Source organism: Myotis daubentonii, chromosome 8 (genome assembly GCF_963259705.1).
Source record: "Myotis daubentonii chromosome 8, mMyoDau2.1, whole genome shotgun sequence".
NCBI classification, from domain to species: domain Eukaryota; kingdom Metazoa; phylum Chordata; class Mammalia; order Chiroptera; family Vespertilionidae; genus Myotis; species Myotis daubentonii.
In genome coordinates this window covers 38,179,953-38,201,564 of record NC_081847.1, presented here as the reverse complement: position 1 = coordinate 38,201,564, position 21,612 = coordinate 38,179,953, and the positions used below count along the sequence as shown (strand labels likewise).

Sequence of the window (21,612 nt, the reverse complement as noted above, 5' to 3'; positions counted from 1 at the left end):
GAGGGCATGCTGGGGGCAGCCGATCGATGTTTCTCTCTTATCGATGTTTCTAGCTCTATCTCTCTCCCTACCTCTCTTTCTAAAAATCAATATAAACAACTAAGAATGCTAATGCTTTAGTTAAAAAAAAAAAGATAGGAACTGGCCTAGAGGACAGTGAAAACTGACTCTGAAGCACTCTTTGAGTCATCAGAGGGTGCTTCTTCAGGCCCCATCCCATCAGGGGTCAGTGAGATGCTGGCTCCGACCCTCTGGATACCTTGCAGACCTGGTCTTCTTGGACTTTCTGCGCAAGGGGCTGGCTGAAGACTGCAGCCTTGGCTGAACCAGGCCAATACAGGTGTGGTTCCTGGCACTATGGCCTGGAGCTTCCCACAGGAGCCTGCCTCCAAATCACCACTCTCCTATATATTAACCACCTGTGAATTTAGGCTCCCTACATATTTCTAGTTTTCTTGAACTAATTTCTCAGGGGAATATTTAGAAATAGGCATGGTATAGATAGAAACATAAGTGGAAAAGTATATGACTTCTGTCTCACCGATTCATAGTTCCTTGAACCCTATTGAGGCCCACAGATCCTTTTTGCTAGGTGCTCAATATAGAGCTGCTGAAGGCATAATTATGGTACCGTAGTACTTTGTTGGGTCCTTTACATGATTGCCACATTCAGTCCTCACAATGTGCTTGCTTATGCAGCTAGAGAGTAGGATTAGCTCTACATAACGTAAGGAAACAGGCTCAGAGTAACCTGAACAAGGTCACTTCCCTAGTAAGGAAAGAGCTAGGATTCAAACCCAGGTGTGACTGACCCCACAGCCTACTCAACTGGCAGCTATGGCCATAAGTCTTCTCTGGAAAAAGATTTGGCTAGGTAGATGGATAGATGGCGGAAAAAAAAATAAGAGACAAGCTCACAGCTGATGCAGGAAGAGAACCTGAAGGACCCTTCCCACTAGGAGGCTTGAGGCTGTCTGGTCAGAAGCTGGAGAACTAGTGTCCATCCCTTCTCCCCTCACCCAGGACAATGTCCTTGTAGCACCTACCTTCTTCAGAGAGGTTGTTCTCTTTGGTCTCCTTGTCCATCTGACAGCACCAGCCTTCCAGCCGCTCTGTTTCTGCCTGCAGCAGCTTCAAGAACCAGTAGCCATCTCGGCGGCAGGTCCCTGACTGTGTTGGCTCTGCCGGGGAGCTGGAGGAGGTCTCAAGCCAGGGGTCGGGTGGGGGCAGTGACGATGCCTCTAGGGCAGGGTCGCTGTTGTCTCCATAGGAGAGGTTGCGCTTGATCTGGGCAATCTTGGGGGCCTGCCGAGGGCCGGCATCAATGCTGATGGAGTTTGAGTTGGGGTGTGGGGTACAGTCTGGGAGGCTTCTCTCAGATGACTTACAGCTCGAGTCATTGGCATCCTGGGTATCTGAGTCGGTGTCCCGTCGGGAGGACATGCTGTGAGAGGGGACGCTGCTTCTGTGGGTGGGGGGTGGAGTGGGGTGGGGACAGGAAGAGATAAGAGTTACCAAGAGAGCCAGAGATCAGAAGCCACCCCAACCCGGACACACGGGAGACAGAGAAACGGATGCATCATCTGCTCACCATGCGCCTGAAGCGGGTCCCACAGCCCCCGTCTCATTCTCTGCTCAGCCCTGGCCCCGCCCACACCCACACGCATACACACACAAGGACAAGGTCATAAGGTTGTCTGTCTGCTGCAGTGGGGCCAGGAAGACCACCAACATTGGGGTAGCTCACATCTCAGCCCAGCTGTGGCCCCGTGGGCTGAATCATCTCACAGAGCAACTGCTCATTTACCCACCCACCTGCCTGCCCGGCCTCCCATTCCTGGGCCACAGCCCACACCCAAACCCAGCTTGGTTATTAGAAATTCAGCAAGGAGAAGTGGGTTAGGGAGAGCAGGAGGAGAAGGCACAGGGGAGGTGAGAGCAGAGGGAGGAAGAGGAGAGGGGAGAAGCAGCCACCACCTCCATACGACTTACCGCCAGTCGTCCTCTACCTGAACCCCGATGGACTGGAATTTGGTAGCGAGACTGGGCTCCTCTTTTGGCACTGGCTGAATGCAGTCAACCTTATTGAAGGACAAGGACAGCAACGGCACGGAGACAAAGACAAAAATAAAAAACAAACACCACACTTGATGCTGAAATTCACATTAGTGCGACGACGCAAACGGACATTTGGACAGACGAACACGAGGCATGCGGACACTGCACGTGGGCCCGAGGCCGGACCAGGTTAAGCCGGGCACTGCTCATTCGCGCGGAGGCGGGCAGGAGGTGGGATGGGGTGGAGATGACTGTCTTTCCCTACTCTGAGGAGGGTGCCATCACATCGATCGCTTTGGGTCCGTTGTCCTCCGAGAGGTGGGAACCGTTCCTTCTAGTCCTCTCCTTTACACGCATCAGAGAGAGAGGGGGGGGAGGTACGACGAAAGAGAAAGAAAACACACACACACACACACAAAGCCACAGCCGTTATCTGGTGTAGTTGAAGATGGGGCTGTCTCAAGGCAACAGTGTTCAGTTCCCCAACCCTGCAGCTGAAGGACAGGTTGGAGGTACCTGTACTAGGGGCAAAACTTGGACAGCAGTTCTGGGTTTGAAAATGGTCACCAATGGGAAAGATGGCCAAGTCCCTGGAAGCTATAAGATGCCGTTCCTGGGCCTCACTCACACTTGGCTGAGGTCCCCTTTAGCACTGGTCTGCCTGGGAAGCGGTAGGAAGGGCCAGGGCCAGGGCCAAGTGCAAAGCTAGCACTCTTTGTCTATACTCCTGTGAAGTAGAAGGAAACACAGCAATGACGATGCCCTAGGCCTGCCTTTCTTTTCTGGGATAAAAGTGTATGGCCATGGAGTAGCCAGGCCAGCCCTTCCATGATTGTCATGAATGAGGGAGAACCCACACTTGACTCAGGGCTTGAGGCACAAAGGAATGGGACAAGGGCTGCCAGGTTATCCTTGGAAATTGGAGACTCTCCAGTCTCTTGGCTCTATGGAAGAAGTAGGGGCCAGGGAGCTTTCTGGGGCAGGGGACCGAGCACCAGGCTCCTCCTCGCCGTGGGGATGTGGCCACATTTCTCCTTCAGCAAAAACAAGCTTGGGAAATGCAGCATCACTGGACAAGAGCACGGAATGGGGGTAGAGGTGGATCCAGGAAGGGGAAGCCCAGGATGGGCCCAAGAACTACAGTCCTTATCCCTGTGTATACTTCTGAGTAAAGGAATCAAGGATGAGCCTAACTCTCCTTCAGACCTTCCAGAAAGGTGAGAGCATCTGGTTTAGCCTGGAGAGGACAGAGCTACCCAAAGACTCTGGGCGGTCAGGACTAATGGTCAGAGATGAGGCTACTTTCTGTGTTCCTGGGAATCCCTCCTGGAGCAGTGTATAGGGCAGGGGTTGGATCCCTCATGAAGGAGCCCAAAAAACAGGAGCGTCTCCTGGCCAACTCTCTCCTTATATATGCAGAGAAACTGAAATCCAGAGCTGCCTCTTGGGGGGGAAAAAATTTCAGGCAAGTGCAAGAAATTGCTCAGTGAGCCTTGTTTGGTCCATTCAGTCCCCCTTTGTGTACCACGTTCCTTTGGCATTCTAGTGCTTTGTTATCTACTTGGCCATGTCCCTGCTCAGGGGCGGCTGGGAAAATGGAGATCCCTTCCAAACCTAAGCCACAATGCACACCACCTTCATCTTCTTGACTGTCCCCTGGGGTTGAGGCGGGGGTGGGGTGGGGGGGCGGGTCGGGAGGGAGTTCCACCTCCTCAAGCTCTTGGCCCACTGTAGCTGCCTTTTCTGCCAAGTGTGCTCCACTTTAGTCTGGAGGTCTAGCCAGAGTAAGGAGAATCCTCTCAATCTGGATTTAGAGCAACTCTTAAAAACTGCAAGGCAGGGCCCAACTTTTCCCAGCTCTACTAATAGAAACAGATTGCCGACACTAGGTGCATGCAGGAGGTGCAGTGAAGCAGTGGAGGGGAAGCTAGTGCACCCAGGCCTGCTGTGTGTCATCATGGCCATGGGTGCACAGTGAGTTGGGCTTCCAGTGAGCAGACCTGGCTCTGGCCACCTGGTCCTGGAAAGTTATCTCCCTGGATCCTTTCCCATGGAGGGAGGCATCTGGAACGGCATCACACTTCTCAATCTGACGAAGGCCTGGTGCCTTGAGCCACCTACCTGTCCCCAGGGCCCAAGAGGGCTCTGGGCAAAGTTCCCCTTGAGTATCCCCTGTGGCTCAAGGGCCCTGGGTTCTGGGCCCTGGCCCATCCGTGTCTACACTCCATGCTGCTCCCACTGCCAAGTGGGACTGTGGCCTCCACACCCGAGTTGACCTTGGATTAGAGAACTGTTAGGCCAGTCCCGCCTCCCACGCACTGGCTGGCAGGGCAAAAGGTGGAGTGGACAGACAGACAGTGGACAAACAGCGGACAGGAGATGGCTGGCTGAGTGTAACTACATTCACTGGGATGACCCATTGGAGGAGGAAGGACAGGTATCCATGGTTGCAGACTTTGCAGCACGTGTGGGCAAACTCAAGGAAGGTATGGCTAAGAGTGGAATTTGATTTGGCCACTTGCGACTAGATCCCCCCAAATACACAGATAAACCACTTTCACCCAGGAGACGTAATGGGCCTTCACCAGATGTAATTACACGCAGACAGGAGCACAGAGCGAGTTGATGACACAGAGTGCAAAAAGGGGCCCCTACTTGTATTCCTATAGATGACAGTTTCCTTTTGGGGATGGCCTCAGGATGGGATTCGGAGCTGGTCAGTGTCCCTTGTTCACTCTTCAGAGCTGCATATTTTGGGGGTGGTTCTGGGGCCTCCGAAGCTGAGGTGACTCCACCCCGTGTCACACTGGGCGGTCGAGTACTGCTGTCCAGGCTGTCCGACGAGTTGCTCAGGCCCGACTGGCTTGTCACCTCACTCTTGTGGTCCTGGCTGTCCAGGTAGGTATCCTGGGCAGACTCAGTACTGCTCTGGACCGTGACTGAGATGAACGGCTTTGATGTGGTACGTGGAGGGACCGGTGGTGGGGTCTTCTTATATGCTACTAGGCATGATGAACCTGCAGATGGATGAGAGGAGGGCAAGGGACAAGGTGAGGCCCCCCAACTCTCTTAAGCCCCTTTCAAGTCTGAAGCCCTACCTGACCTGGCTCTAGCCCTGGCCTCAGCAGTTCCCTCAGCAAGGATTTCTGGAGCAGGAGAATGAGGATTAGACACAGCAATGACCAAGACAGACATAGGCCCTGGCCACCCTCATGCTAGGTGCCAAGGCCAAGTCTAGTGGGGGAAGCCAACGTGGACCAAAGACACCCTCCACCTCACCACAGTCACACACAATGGTATTATCTAGCTGTGGAATGGGCTAGGAGGTGAAATTCATGGTGCCAGAGGCTGTGACAGAGCCTGACAGGGGAGGCAGTGGCACCAGAGTGAAGGTCAGGACGGCTAAGGAATGGTTGACCTTGCTTTCTTCAGGCTCACTGAGAGACCTACTGCTCCTTTCCTTCTACTCTACCTTCCCTCTACCCCTGTTCTCTCTACTTGGATGTCCCATCTATGTCTGAGCAAAGACCAACACATCCCTCAGGGCCCAGCTAACCCTTTTCCCATCTTGCCATTCCCATCCCACCTCCTCCTCTTGTGTGAAAACCTATACACCAGTTGCCTCCCTCAAGACACCATCACATCTGGTCTGACTTCCCATTCTCCACCAAGATTCAGGGAACCAGGACCAGCCATGGGTGGGAGTTGATGTAATCTTTGAATCCCATTCCCAGCATGTCCTAGGGCTGGCTCACAGCAGGGGCACAAAACACCAAAGGCCCACAGATGGCTTCTTAATGCTGAACTTTTTGCTCAAAATGGAAGGTGCTTTTCTTCTTTTTAAATGTGTTTATTTTTTTGAGAGAGAGGAAGGGAGAGGGATAGAAATTGAAGCATCTATGAGAAACATCAATCCGCTGCCTCCTGCATGCCCCCTACTGGGGATTGAACCTGTAGCCTGAGCATGTGCCCTAATCAGGAATAGAACCAGTAACCTTTTGGTTTAGGGGTCGACACTAACCACTGAGCAGACTGGCCGGGCTGGAAGGTGCTTTTCAAACAGCAGGAGCTACTTGCTGGGAGGGGCTGAGTCAGACCCAGTGGTTTTTCTCAGCATCTTAACCTCAACTGCCTTTTCCCCGTGAGGACTGGAACAAGCCTCTCCACGGGCCCGGCCAGGCTGGGAGCAGGAGCCAGAGGAGTGAGGCTAAGCCTAACTTCAAGGAGCTACCAATTGTGGAGAGGGCGAAGGCCCGTGGAATCTCACAAAACGAGGCCCAGGTCCACAGGGCTATGGGCAAGACACAAAATCTCTCCATCTGTCACTGTGGATCATCACTAAACAAATCTAACAGAATGGCTAAAATAAAAAACAGTGACAACACCGAATCCTTGCAACAATGCAGAGAAACGGAATCACACATACTGCTAGTGGGAATGTAAAATGATATAATCACCCTGGAAAATGGTTTGGCAGTTTCTTTTAAAACTAAGCATGCAATTACCATACAACCCAGCAATTTACTCTTGGGCATTTATTCCATAGAAATGGTAAAGTGTTCACGAAAACCTAAATGTTCATGGCAGCTTAATTTGTAATCACCCAAAACTGGAAACAACCTAGATATCCTTCAGTGGGTGAATAACAGTAAGAAACTGGTACATCCAGACTATGGAATACTACTCAGCAATAAAAATAAATGAACTATTGATATAAGCAACAAGTGAATAATGCCGAGTGAAAAAAGCAATCTCAGAAAGTTACATACTGTATACTTTTATTTAAAAAATTCTTGCCGAAACCGGTTTGGCTCAGTGGATGGAGCGTTGGCCTGCGGACTGAAGGGTCCCGGGTTCGATTCTGGTCAAGGGCATGTGCCTGGGTTGCGGGCACATCCCCAGTGGGAGATGTTCAGGAGGCAGCTGATCGATGTTTCCCTCTCATCGATGTTTCTAGCTCTCTGTCTCTCTCCCTTCCTCTCTGTGAAAAATCAATAAAATATATTTTAAAAAAAAAATTCTTGAAATTGCCTGGCTTAGTGGTTGAATGTCAACCTATGAACCAGGAGGTCACGGTTCGACTCCCAGTCAGGGCACATGCCTGTGTTGCAGGCTCGATCCCCAGTGTGGGGCGTGCAGAAGGCAGCAGATCAATGATTATCTTCTCATCATTGATGTTTCTATCTCTCTTTCCCTCTCCCTTCCTCTCTGAAATCAATAAAAGCATATTTAAAAATTATTGGAATCACCTAATTATAGAGACGGGGAACAAATTGGTGGTTGTGGGGCAGCTTGGGGGAGACGGTGATGGACAAGAGGTGGGGATGTAAGTGTGGTTATAAGAAGGTGACAAGAGGAATCCTTGTGTGTGTTAATTGATGGAACTGTTGTATCTTGACTGTGGATACATGAACTTGCACAGGTGATGAAATGACAAAAGACTAAATACATGCACAGTGATTACACAGGCTGTATCACAGGGGTTAAGGCTCAGACAGGCCCAGGGCTGGCATGGCTCCTACTGGTTTCTGTTATAGGGGTGGGAGCCAAAATTTTACCACTCCCCAGCCACTGGTAGGGAGGATGGGTGGTTCTCTGATTAGCTGAGGGGCAGTTTCCCCCAAGAGCTGGACATTGAGAGCGGAGTGCTGAAGCCAGGACTCACTGGGGATTTCAGGGATTGATTTGTCTGTGTTTAGGGATCTGTGTGGAAGAGGGAACCTCCCCACCCCAGGATACAATGGGGTTGCCCACAGTCTGGGGTCTGGACTGAATGAGGACTAACTTTCTAATCTCACTCTCAGGGTTGTCTAGGCCCAGAGTCCTTCTGACGTATTCTCAGAGGCCGTGAGCCCTGGCTGAGGCAGCCACTCAGACAGAAAGCAAACTATCGGGAGGCCAGGCCAGATGGCCAGATGCGATAAGAGGAAAAGTGAACTTATCTTGGATTCTCTGTCTCCTGGGGCACAGGTCCCAGCCAGATAGGCAGTGTAACTAACAGAGAGGATTTCGGGGCCTCATGGGCTCTCTGGGTGGCAGGCATCCCTTGGCTAATGAGCACTGTCCTCCCTAGGGCATGGGGATGGGACCTGACTGCATAGGACACCTCTCATTTCACATGTGTGAAATGTTAGTTACACAGGCCATTGCCTCCCCAGCCCCTTCCAACATCACACTCCAGCCATCCTGTGTTTCTCATACCCATTACACTTCCTCCCAGCTTTATACATGTTCTTTCTGCCTGGAAAGCTGCTCTCACCTCCTCACGTTTCAACTGTCACATCCTCAGAGAGGCCTCCTTTGATTGCCCTCTACTCTCACATCACTCAGGATCTCCATCAGAGGACCTATCACATTTGTCTTAGCTCATTTAGGGACCTGCTTGATGATTATAGGACTAGAACAGTGGGGGAACTCTTGTCTGTCTTGGCACAGCAGGTCGTAATCTCAGGCCAAGAGTAATACTTCAAGTACAGAATGCTCTCAATAAATATTTGTTGCATAATAAAATTAATCTCATCATTGATACAAACCCTGCACCCAGTTCCCAAAAGTCACAGTTATTTAGTGAAAGCTCCCAGCACTTTAGTATCCAAGGTTCTAACTGCCTCCCAAATTTGGACAATTTTGGTTTGGTCCTATTCACCTATCTGTGCAGTTTCATTTCCTGTCCTCCCACTCCCCAGCATGCTTCTTGCAGCATCAGAGAGCCAAATGCACTTTCCCAAACACAGCTCACTCTTCATGCACCCAAGCCTTTGCACATGCACTTGTTTCTGCCAGAATTCCTTTTCATGTCCTCCCTGATTCTCATACTTCAGCCAGTTTTTCACCCTCAGTTCTTTCTGGCTCAGGCAGAGTCTGCCCCTTTCCTCTCTTTGTGGGTCAGCTGGAGCACTCAGGGCTGTGGCCATGATTCTGTGTGTGTCCTGTGTGTGTCAGTGGACCAGTGTCCAGCCCAGAAATGCACAACCAACATTTGCCAATTAAACTTTAGAAAAAGCAAGTGCCCCAGAGACCCAAGATGTTGGACTTGGCCAGACTGTGACTATTGCCCTTCCTGCCCTAGGGAGACATTGTATATGCCACAATTAACCCCTTGGCACATAGGTCCAACTCTTTGTCCATTCACTCTGGAAGACTTTCAGATTTGCCTTGGAAGCCTAGAGGTGAACATCCCTCCAGTGTGACCGTCTCCTCCAGCTGGTCCTTGTGTTTTATATTTTCAGAGATCCTGAATGAAGCATTGCTGAGCCACAGCAGCATGTGTACACTGAACCACCACCCCCAGGAGCCACATGCTTCCCTGCCCCCATCGTGGCCATGCCAATCCCTCATGCCAAGGTTCAGACAGAAGCCAGTGTGTGACGCCTCCTCCATGCAGCCTGTCCTGGCCATAGACATCCAGCCCAGGCTCCCTGCCCCACACTGTATAAGTCCTTGCTTCTTCTAATGAGTCCTTTTGTCTCATTTCTGCCTCTCCCCAAGATTTTATCCAGCAAACCTTATTTATTATGCCAGAATAAGTTTTGTTTCTGCATTGTTTTTTAATGTCAAGGTGTATAAGATGGCTAAACAGAGCTTCAGACGTTCAGAAGAGGGGCTATGACTGGAGGACACAGCAAACCCAGGGAGCTGGCCCCCTGCACGTGCCTTGGAGGCCAAGATGCACTTGCTAGTAGTCCTGAGGCCTAGCATAGCCCTTGTGCTTGCTGGTTCCCAGGGGCCCAAACTGGGCAGGGGACTGAAGAAGAGGTCTAGAATAGGGATGGATGCAGGGGACCACAGACTGTGGGAGCCATGACAGCAGGCTTTGCAGAAGAGGCAGTGGGGCCCACTCAAGGCCCCACATGAAGGGACAGAGCTGGACAGAGCCAGAACTCCTTAAACTCTTTTTGCTGCCTCTGCCAACCTTAGGAATAGGCTTTGCAGAGGGAGGCTGAGGACCTGTAAGATCCCATGCCCTCTCTCACTGCATAACCTGTCAAACCACACAGCTAAATCCAGCAACTCATTTGTATATGGTACAAATAGTACTGAAGACTCCCACCCATCCAGCCTCAAATTCCTCCCTCTTTCCCTTTGCTTCTTCCCCCAAAGCAGGGGAAGCTGGGAGAGAATTCAATTAGCTAGGTCCAGATCAGGGACAGACTGCCTTCTCAGAGCCACTTTCCTATTGGCAGCCCATGTGACCCCCACTTTCCCACTGTGTCAGTCTGGAAGTCACATCCCTCACTGTGCCTTAAGAGTTAGCTTAGCTTCAAGTTATAACCAAGTGTTCTTTTCCTGGTCTCTTTAGTGCTGTGTTTTTCACATTTTTGTGCTTTTTGTTGGTGATTTCTGTTTAAAATGCCCCCCTTCCCCAAGTGTAGTGCTGAAGTGCTATCTAGTATTCCTTAAACAGAAACACACACAAAACAAGGTTACATGCTGATTGGTGGGTGAAAATCAATCAAGGCTTTCAGGTCCCTACATTTCCCCTAGGAGCAATGGTTCAGTATTTGCTATCTCAGTGTTTCTGAGACTTTATGAACATAACTACCATGAAAAATGAGAATTGACTATACTTTGGCCAAGTGAATCCTCCAAATGGGTATATGTGAGAGGTAGGTCTGTCATTACCCCACTTTAAGGTGAGGTTCAGATAAGTGGAACAACTCATCCTGGCTCATCTCCCAGCCTAGGCAGTGCTGGGGCTGGGGCTTGAACCCAGGTTGCCTGAAGGCTGACCACTACCTTGTACCCCATCCATTGCATTAACTCAAGTGAGGGTCACATGGAGGCAGCAGCCTTGGCTACGTTAATTGTTTCACTCAGCAAATGGGGTGAGATATCCAATATACTGTGTGTAGGAGCCAAGGAGATGACAGATATGATGATGATGATGATGCTTTGTGTAATCATGGGGTGGGTCCCTGTAACTCCTGTTACCATGGTTTCTGGATGAAGGAAAGAATGATCACTCCTTGGGACATCCTTTTGGGAAGACATTAAGGTTGACTGGGTCTGGAAGGAGAGACACTGAGTGACAAGGAAAGGCAGTGCTTTCAGGTGAGGGGATCCTCTCTGAGCAAAGAAGCAGGGCAGCATAGCCCCAGATACAGGAAGACAGATTTGAGCAGGGCACAGCTTGGCAAAGTGGAGTTTAGATAATTTAGCTGGTGAAGGGAAGATAGGGACAGAGGCAAGGAGGCCTGAGAGGGCTACCTCCTCTTAGATGAGGTCCATGGCTTCCTGGAGCCATCTGGGCAGTGAAAACGGAGGCATCTTCCTTCTGCACCCAGAATCCCTCATAAAGTCCCCCTAAATTAGCCTGCAGTCAAGAGGATTTTACAGCATGCAGACCTGACAGCAGCTGGGAGGGTGTATCACTTCCTATTTCAATAGCCCAGTGCACCAGGCAGCGCTGGGTGAAGTGCTAAGGCCATGGCAAGCTGAGCATGTACAGCATGAATCTGAATCCTCTCCTCCCCGACATTGGCCTAACTCTCCAAGAGGGACACCATGCACTAAGTTACATACTCCAGAAGCCTGGGAATTTGCACTCCCTCTTCCTCCTCCTCCCAGACAAAAGCACATCTAACAGGGACCTGCTTCTTTCATCCCCAGCAGACTGGTCTAGGCTTCCACCTTCTACCCCTGGCCTCCTTGCTTTGCTTGTGGCCCAACCCACCCATAACCACTCTCCAAACAGCAGTCGGAGGAATTTTTTAAAATATAAATTGAATTGCTTCCTCCCCTTTCTAAAGCTTTTCAGAGGCTCTCTACTTCATGAAGAAGAGACTCCACATTGCCTACGTCAGCCTACAATAGGAACTGACCCGTGCCCTCCTTCTCCAGCCTCAGTTCCTGCACTTTCCCCTCGCTCATTCCATTCCAGCCTCACCAGCCTTTTGTTATTCCTCACTCTAGACACGCACCTACCTCAGGACCTTTGTACTTCAAACCTTCTCTGTTTGAAGTAATTACCCCCCCGCCCCACTGCATGCTTATTTTCTCTCTGCCACCTTTCAGAAATGGTTGTTTTTCAAACAACTTATGATGCTCAGTGCTTAGGGTTTGTTGAGCTCTCATTCTCATGATCTCATGCCCAATTTTTTTCAAAATATATTTTAATGATTTTTTTACAGAGAGGAAGAGAGAGAGGGATAGAGAGTTAGAAACATCGATGAGAGAGAAACATCGATCAGCTGCCTCCTGCACACGCCCCACTGGGGATGTGCCCGCAACCAAGGTACATGCTCTTGACCGGAATCGAACCTGGGACCCTTGAGTCCGCAGGCCGACGCTCTATCTGCTGAGCCAAACCGGTCAGGGCCTCATGCCCAATTTTAAGCAGAGTTGCTCAATTCTTCCTCCTACCAGACTGTGTGTGTCTCTGTCTGTATGTTGCTTATTCTCATCCTGATTTCAAGTCTCAGCTCAGATGTCACGTACTCAAATGAGGGGCTCGCTGACCACCATATCTAAAACTGTTATGCTTTCTCTGAGAATCCTGTTTGTTTTATTCAAGTACTGATCAACTGATTGGTTCACTTGTCTTTTGCCTCTCTTGCCTATCAGATAAGGATCCTGAGTATCTTAATACAGGTCCTCACCCTTGGAGACCTTAACTATCACATAAAATTAAGACGCCTTCTTAGCAAAAGGCCCAATATATTGCTGGGCTCAGTATTTATTGAATGAATGAACAAATTCCTATTTGATAGCTGGGTAAAATGAGACTCAGGGAAACTGAATGATTTACTTCTGACTCTTAAGTTGGCTCAGACTTTGAACTCCCTTGAGGTCAGCCTCCAACACACTCATAGACAGATACACACACACAATCTGGTGGGAGGTAGAGCCTTGAGCAATTCTGCTTAAAGTTGGGCAGTGAGACTGTGAGAATGAGAACTCAACAAATGTAGAGAAGCTCAAGGCTTGGTTGGAAAGTTTCTAAGGAGGAAATTCCAACCAAGGGAAGTTGGCTGAAGGTGACCGCCCCTAATTATTCCTTGGCCTTTCCAAAAAAGTCTGTATATGTGTGGACGGACCCTTGGGTATTTACTGGAATATATTTTTTTAATATATTTTATTGATTTTTTACAGAGAGGAAGGGAGAGAGAGAGTTAGAAACATCGATGAGAGAGAAACATCAATCAGCTGCCTCCTGCACATCTCCTACTGGGGATGTGACCACAACCAAGGTACATGCCTTTGAGCGGAATTGAACCTGGGACCTTTCAGTCCACAGGCTGACACTCTATCCACTGAGCCAAACCGGTTTCGGCTTTACTGGAATATTTATGCGTAATCTTTAGATGTCCTTGTTTAAAGGACACTGCAGACGCATGTGTCCTCCCAAGATTACTTACCCTACTGATTGTATCTAAAAGATAAATTTTATCCCAAACTGCTGTTACAATAAAAGCCTGAAGAGGCAGGCGAATGGGGCTTTCTGGTTCCTCTAGCCAGGCAGTCCCTTAGCCCTCTCTTTCACAGCACACTTGTGTCAGAGTAATCATTCATCTGTTGCTCAGGGTCTGCTGGTCAGCTCTGGCGAACAAATCCTAACCGCTGAGCATCAGAAGTTGTTTGAAAAATAACCATTTCTGAAAGGTGACAGAAAGAGAAAGTAAGCAGTGCTTCCAGCAACATTTTCCAGGCAAGGCATATTACATGTACAGATTTAAAAGCATCGTTACTGAGTGAGTCCTGGGCCAGGTGCTACTTTACTCCAGATACAGGCCTAGTAGGGAGATATTTGTCACTGATGTTTTATAGGTGAGCGGTAGTGTTACAAAAGCTCTGCTTTGTGAGGCCACACGGCAAGGGTCTAAACTCAACACTGGCCATGGTGGGCTGTGTGTCTGACTACCTGACACAGAGTCTGATCCTTTCTGAGCCTTAGTTTCCCCAACTGTAAGCTAAGTGGACTGGCTTCGGATGGAGGTCACAGTTTAAATGTCTATAGGAGACCAGGCATCTAACCCCTTCTGGCCCAAAGCTGCCATGTAGAGATGTGGGTCCAGCATTGTTAGAGCTACCAAATGTGTGCAAAAAGCCAGAATTTTGGACTTACAAAAATAAACAAACCTCTGAATTTTAAAATGGAGTTAGTTAATTCAAAGTTTTAAAAAATATTGTGCAGGTCCATGCTTGTCACCTACCATGGCCTGTGGCACACAATTTGTGACTGCTAGAGCAGCTGCCCTCAGACCTTCTTGCTCCTTCTGAGGCTCTAGCCCCTCTCCCCCTGCTCCCAGAAAGCCTGTCTATATGAGCCTCTTCCTTGAAAAGGCAGGAGACCCTTGGGAACCTTGAAATTGAAGCAGTCAGGAGGTGCTTCTGGTGGTGTTCAAGTCCAGTTGGGTGAAAGCAGAGAAAGCCCCTTCTGGGTGGCAGGCCAGGTCTGGTTCAGGCTCTTGGCACCAGGACATAGGTGGCAGGAGAGCCCCATCTGGAGCACAGATGACCATTCCCCATAGGCCTGGTGCAGCTGCCTAAAAGGGACATGCTTGGTTGCCAGGGCCACATTCTCTGACCCTCTAGGGACAGCTGCTCTTCAGAAGCATTGTTCACACCCCAGTTGGGGTCAAGGGTGTGAGGGTTTTTGTCCTGACATGTTCAAGCCAGAGGGGCTATAGGAAGGGATTAAACAATGCTCCCCACATGAACCCTTCAGTTCATGAACCCTACAGTTCAGTCAGGTGGTTCTCAGAGGATGGGGAGCTGCTCATCAAAAGACTTCAAAATCTTCAGAGCATTATTCCTGACTGAGGACTAGCCATGAACTGACCTTGAATTAAGTGCTTTAATTAATGAACTGACCTTGCATTAAGTGCTTTAATTATATTAGCTCACCAACTCGTCACCAGGCTTATCACTTCCATTTTAAAGAGGAGAAAAGTGGGACTCAAAGAAGTGACTAGCCTAAGGTCACAAAAAAGGATCTGAGCTCAGTCTTTCTGATTTAGAGCCAGCTGCTGTTAGCTACTACTTCACCACACTGCCCTGTTAGGTGATACCTAGCAGGATGTGGTTGAGCAGCTGGCTAGGCCAGTTCTCTTGTCAGGGCTACTATGGACCGCTATCCCTGGGTTTGATGATTTTCTCTGAATGAGTTAGATGATGGAAGCCTCTGTCTCTGCTGGCCATGGGGGCAGAGGCCTGGTACCCCCTGGACCAGAACCTGAGCACATGGAAGAGAAAGGTTTTCGGTCCTGTGACCTTGGCTGCCCACTGTCCCTTCCTCAGGCCTTTCTTCAGATGTGTGGTCCCAGACATCCTCTCACCAGAAATACCAAAACCCCTGACATGTGTTTCCCAGTCACCTAGGACATCCCCAGCTTGGAGAAGTCTCACTACAACCTCTAAGTAAAGTTCAGAGAGGTGAGGCACTTGTCCCATGTCACATAGTTGGCCTTGGATGGAGGTCACAGTTTAAATCTACAGGAGACCAGGCACTTGAGATCAAAATAAGTATGTGGAGCTTCCAAATTCCAGGGCTAGAGGAGTGGTCCTAGGAGACTGTAATTCCAGTGATTTTAAACCAGGTTCTGGAAGCCCCCAAAGGGCTGGGGGATGGATTTTTAACCCCCACCTACTCCAGGTTTCTGGGAGCAGCACCATTTTCCTTTTTAAATCCAGACAGAATGTCTACATGGTATTTTGAGGGCTACTAGATTAATTTGACCTCCTCATAGTACAAACAAGAAAACCAAGGATCTGAAAGTGGGTATGTTCCCTGTCTGCACCCTGTGCCCCCCCAACGGAGAAGGAAGTTGCCTTTAGGTTCCCAGCCTGACTTCAGAGGTCAGGAAGGCCCTTGAGAGCTCTGCCCTCTCTAACTCCTGATCAGAAGTCCCCAAATAGCATTCTGTTTCTCAAAAATCACTACTACTGCAACCTGCCAGGCAACATTTACCCCTCGCCCATTTTGTGTTGGAATCTGCCACAACCATCGTCTTATTTATCCTTAGAGACCCACCTGTGGAGTTGGCTCTGTCAACAGCTCTGCTCAGGGGCCTCTGCCCTACTCCCCAAGACACCTTATTACCACCACCCCTGGGGGTCCAAGCTTAAGAGATGCCAGCTTCCAAGCTGTGGTTATTGGGTCATGATTTTTCTCACACATTACAGCTATAACTACTAGTAGTGGGTGCTGATGAATTGGAGAAGATGGCCAGAGTTACTGGCTGCTATGGCTCCAGTCTAATGCAAAAACTTGACGTATACAGCCCCTGTCTGATCTGGTGAGGTAGTGGGAAGGGGGGTGAGGGGTGAGAATGCAAGATTTGGCTTTAAAAATACTATTTGAGCCCTAACCGGTTTGGCTCAGTGGATAAAGTGTCGGTCTGTGGACTGAAAGGTCCCAGGTTCAATTCCGGCCAAGGGCATGTACCTTGGTTGCGGGCACATCCCCAGTAGAAGGTGTGCAGGAGGCAGCTGATCGATGTTCCTCTCTCATTGATGTTTCTAACTCTCTATCCCTCTCCCTTCCGCTCTGTGAAAAATCAATAAAATATATTTAAAAAATACTATTTGGCTTTTAAAATACTGGTTCTAACATGTGGACCTTGTTGCTGCCTTTCAAAAGCCCTATGGTTCCAGGAGCCTAGCTTGGGAAGTACTACTTACAAGAGCCTCATAAAACTACCTTCACTTCTGGAGGGCTGGTCTCAAACCCTGGTGATGGATCACAAAAGCCTGGCTTTTTACAAGCTGTCACAGGCCCCTGTGTCCAGTGTGCAAAGCCAGACACTGCCAGATCCCGCACACCCTGATTGCTGGCTCCTTTCATCATTCTGAATGACCAAGCGTATCCCAGAATAGAAAGACGGTGTTAACAGGCTCATTCACTGTGTCTAGAGTGACAGGTGGCATATCGGGTGACAGAATCAGGAGCCAAGAACCCTGGGCAGAGATGGGATGAAATGAACAGTACAGAATTGAATGGGAAAAACCATGAGTTCAGTTCAGGTCAACACAGGCAATGTTGAGTGCCTTGATGCCAGGGCTGGGGACAGATACACAGGAAGGAACAAGGCCTCATCCTCAGAGCTTATATTAAGATCCTGGGTGTGGAACCCCAAGTAAGAATTACAAAAGAAGGCAGCATGTGTGGAAAAATGCCTTCACAGCTCTTGCCTACCACAGACACATGGTCTGAGATTGCGCTACAGAAAAAAGTGCAGGATCAGGGAAGGGGCAGCCTCCACTAAACTCTGGATAATGTGGGTACTGTTGGTGATTCCGGAAAAGGGACATTGCCAAATTGGAGCCTGACAAGAAGAGGGCAATCCACATGGGGACAAGTTTCAAATCCATCCCATATGACAAGTGCTTATTTACAGAGGGGAAACCATACTTTGGGCACTGGGTAGGCACTAAGGACACAGGGCGAGTAATCCTTGTCCTCAAGAAACTCACAATAAAGGACAGAAGCCACAATGAAATGCCTCCTCTACTAACTGGGTGTAGCCACATGGAGCAGCATTGCATGAGAAAGCCTGGGACTGACTGAACAAGAGAACTGTGACTGATTAGTGATGTCTGTTACAGATTTGCTACAAATGGGGTGTGACACATGTGCACTGTGAGTCACACCTAGTCTTACCCAAGGGTGGGCTTAGAGCAGCTGTGGGCAAACTACGGCCCGCGGGCCGGATCCGGCCCGCTTGAAATGAATAAAACTAAAAACAAAAAAGACCGTACCCTTTTATGTAATGATGTTTACTTTGAATTTATATTAGTTCACACAAACACTCCATCCATGCTTTTGTTGCGGCCCTCCGGTCCAGTTTAAGAACCCATTGTGCCCCTCGAGTCAAAAAGTTTGCCCACCCCTGGCTTAGAGAGACTGGAGTAGTGGTCTGGAAGAGAGAGGCACTTCGGAAAGGCATGGCTATTGTCCTCAAATACCCAGAAGACAATCCACATATACACATAGTTACAGGTTGTCACACTACAACCAGAGGGGGGATGGGAAGGTGGAGGTTGTTAAGGGGAAGCAGATTTTTCTTTATTATTAGGAGGCACTTTCTAAGAAGCAGAGCTGCCTAGGAGATGAGGCTAGAGCCAGGGGTGGACAAACTTTTTGACTTGAGGGCCACAATGGGTTCTTAAACTGGACCGGAGGGCCGGAACAAAAGCATGGATGGAGTGTTTGTGTGAACTAATATAAATTCAAAGTAAACATCATTACATAAAAGGGTACGGTCTTTTTCTTTTTTTTTTTTTTAGTTTTATTCATTTCAAACGGCGGATCCAGCCTGCGGGTCGTAGTTTGCCCACAGCTGGTAGACACAAGCATGATGGAGATGCTAGAGATGGACTCAAACAAAACACCCCTGGGTGTGATCTTTAAGACTTCTTCCTGCCAGAAATGTTTGTTCTTTCTCTGCCCTCCTACTTCACACCCCGTTCTGGATGTAACATCAGACATCATTTTTGTGTATGTGACATTCATAATTCAATTTTTGTCTTGTTTTTGCCTCCAAAGAATTGTTGTCAATAGGCAGAAAAGACAGAGAAAATTGTTCACACAGCCTAGCTACACGGGAAATGAGGACTAACACCAGGGCCTCAGACAGCACAGTAAGGGCTTAAAACACCTTTCTCTGGAAAGTCTGGCAGTCCAGAGCCCCCCCACCTGAGATGATAAACTAATCCTCAGAATATGTGCTCAGCTGATACTTGCATCCCCCCAATACCTGCTGCTGACATACAGGCATGGCCAGTAAGTTAGGAGTCCTTGAGCATAAGCACTAGTTCCTGCACTCACTCACTGTATGACTTAGGTTCCCTGGGCCTCAATTTTTCTCATCTATAAAACGTGAACAATATTAGCTTGCCCTGTCCATTGCCCTAGAACTGCTGAGAATCACTTGAGTACACAGGGAGGAAAGGCCTTGGCAGGTGAGGAAATGTGATTACAATCACTTGAGAGGCCCACACATCTCCTTAGCAAGGGGCCCGCAGAGCAACTGCCCAGTCCCAGCCCTAAAGATATTCCACAGACCAGAGGCTGTGGGTTACTGGCTGGGGAAGAAGTAAGGGTTCATATCCCTCTACGGCAGTGGTCGGCAAACTCATTAGTCAACAGAGCCAAATATCAACAGTACAACGATTGAAATTTCTTTTGAAAGCCAAATTTTTTAAACTTAAACTATATAGGTAGCTACATTGTTATTAACTTAATTAGGGTACTCCTAAGCTGGCCTTTGCTAAAAACGTTCTCAATCTGAAGGGTCGACCTCAGCGAATGTACCCCCACTTCTTCTAATGCCACTTCTTCAAAATAGACTCGCCCAGGCTGAAAACCGACTTCTGTGCATGGGCCACAAAGTTTCAATCGCTCTGTACGTGTGTGCCCGCATGTGGTATTTTGTGGAAGAGCCACACTCAAGGGGCCAAAGAGCTGCATGTGGCTCGTGAGCTGCAGTTTGCTGACCACTGTTTCAGGGTGTTGACTACTGACATGCCTGTCTTACCAGGCATCCCTCTAATTTCTCTCCACTACCCTCTTCATGCCAACACACCAGGCTCTCAGCTTCTAGGCTTTTGCACTGGCTGCTTTCTGCCTTTACCACCTCCCTAATTCTTCCTCCTCCTTCAGGTCTCAGGTCCAGCATTATTCTCTCAAAAAAAGCCTTTCCTGCCCAGCCAGCATGGCTCAGTGGTTGAGCACTGACATATGAACCAGGAGGTCACAGTTCAATTCCAGTCAGTGCACATGCCCAGGTTGCAGGCTCGATCCCCAGTAGGGGACATGCAGGAGGCAGCTGATCAATGATTATCTCTCATCATTGATGTTTCTATCTCTCCCTCTCCCTTCCTCTCTGAAATCAATAAAAATATATTAAAAATTTTTAAAAAGCCTTTCCTGACTGCCCCCCCCCCACCTTGGTTCCCCTCATTGGGTCAATACCCCAAGTTTAGATGTACCACAGGCTCTTGCCATCACACTGTTTTATAGGCCTCTCCCTTTTTATTTATTATTATTTTTTAATCCTCACCCAAGAATATTTTTTTCAATTGATTTTTAGAAAGAATGGAAGGGAGAGGGAGAGACAGAAAGAAACACCAATGTGAGAGAGACACAGTGATCGGTTACCTCCTGCATGCCTCCAACCAGGGCCAGGAGCCTGCAACTGACATACATGCCCTTGACCGGAATCAAACCGGGACCCTTCGGTCCGCAGGCCAATGCTCTATTCCTGAGCCAAACTGGTTAGCGCAGGCCTCTCCCTTTAGATCTGAGCCCATGAAGAAAGGATCCACCTGGTTTCCATACTGGCCCAGAAGAGGTACCCAGGCAAATGCCTGCTGACATGAGATAGGGCCCTATCTTTGACTTTGCCCCAAAAGAGGTACAGTCCTGCAGGGCCTTTCCCCTGGACTACCCTAAGGATGCAGCAAGTAGAGAAGTCTGTAAGAAGCGACTTGACAAGCAGAAGGCAGAGGTGCTGGGACAAGTCATGGGTACAGGCTTCTCCCTCATACCCCCTACCTCTTTCTACTCGATTTTCTCCCCAACCACCTCTGAGAACACAACATCCTGACATTTGGGATGAACTCTGAAAGAATACCTATTCAAGGGAAGGTCACCAATCTCCCCACCCTATCCATAGAATCCTGCCCCCACAGTGGCACAATGTTAGGCACACTCTAAAAACTGGCTGAGGCCTGGCTGGGTGGCTCAATTGGTTGGAGTGTTGGGCCTTACACCATAGGGTTGCGGGTTTGATTCCCGGTCAAGGAACATACCTAGGTTGAGGGTTCGATCCCTGGTCAGGGTGCATACAGGAGACAACCGACCTATGTTTCCCTCTCACATCGATGTTTCTTTTTCCCTCCCTTCCTTCCCTCCCTAAAAAAAAAATCAATGAACATATTAGTAGCTAATAGTCATAGCTATTGATGTTAGTGTTTGCTCAGGAATTGGTGGCTACTACAGTAGCCCAATCACACTGTCCAAGATCCTTATACCTGAGTCTTATATTTGACCTCCACAAGATGTTTTCACCATCTCCTCTTGTGCTGTTGAGGAAACAGTCTCAGAGAGACTGAGGGATTTGCTCAGCATCACAGAGCAAGTCATGTTCTATTTGCTGAGAGCAACCCCTACAGGTTTCAATACCCAGAGTTCAACTTTCACAGCATCTAGTCTCACAGGAAACAAAAATACAAGCTTACTAACAAGCAAGACCAACATACACATTCCTACAAAGCTTAGAAGCCACTGTGAAAGAGAAGTCTGGTCTCTCCTTTCTGCTGGAGGAATCTGGCTAGAGTGCACCTTTACTAAGACCTCAAGCCCAAGCCAGCATCCCAAAGATCACCTGATGAAAGTGGACTTTACCTTGACAACTTTTACCTCTCTGAGAGCTGTTCCGCCCTGATGTTTTTGCAAGCATACTAATCACCTCCCCAGGCTTTGGGCTATCCTGACAATCTCTTCCCCTCTCACAAAGAGACTTGTGACATCACCCCTCAAACAGTCCACCCCCTCCCAGGACAGCCACCCATCTGTAAAAGCTGGGGATTGGCCCTAGCCGGTTTGGCTCA

At 49.0% G+C, this 21,612-nt stretch overlaps 1 protein-coding gene across 4 annotated transcripts in view; it reads right to left on the bottom strand.

The window, feature by feature from the left end:
* Positions 1 to 21,612, bottom strand: part of DLGAP4 (DLG associated protein 4) — a 178,862-nt gene that overhangs the window by 14,978 nt on the left and 142,272 nt on the right. For 3 of the 4 annotated variants that reach the window (XM_059706047.1, XM_059706046.1, XM_059706048.1), the window contains 3 exons: positions 4,714 to 5,075; positions 1,993 to 2,081; positions 1,047 to 1,465 (listed from right to left, as the gene is read on the bottom strand). In XM_059706047.1, the coding sequence (XP_059562030.1) occupies positions 1,047 to 1,465; positions 1,993 to 2,081; positions 4,714 to 5,075 (870 nt within the window). Of the gene's footprint in view, positions 1 to 1,046; positions 1,466 to 1,992; positions 2,082 to 4,713; positions 5,076 to 21,612 lie in introns of those variants that run through there. The other variant, XM_059706049.1, reaches the window with a different exon arrangement.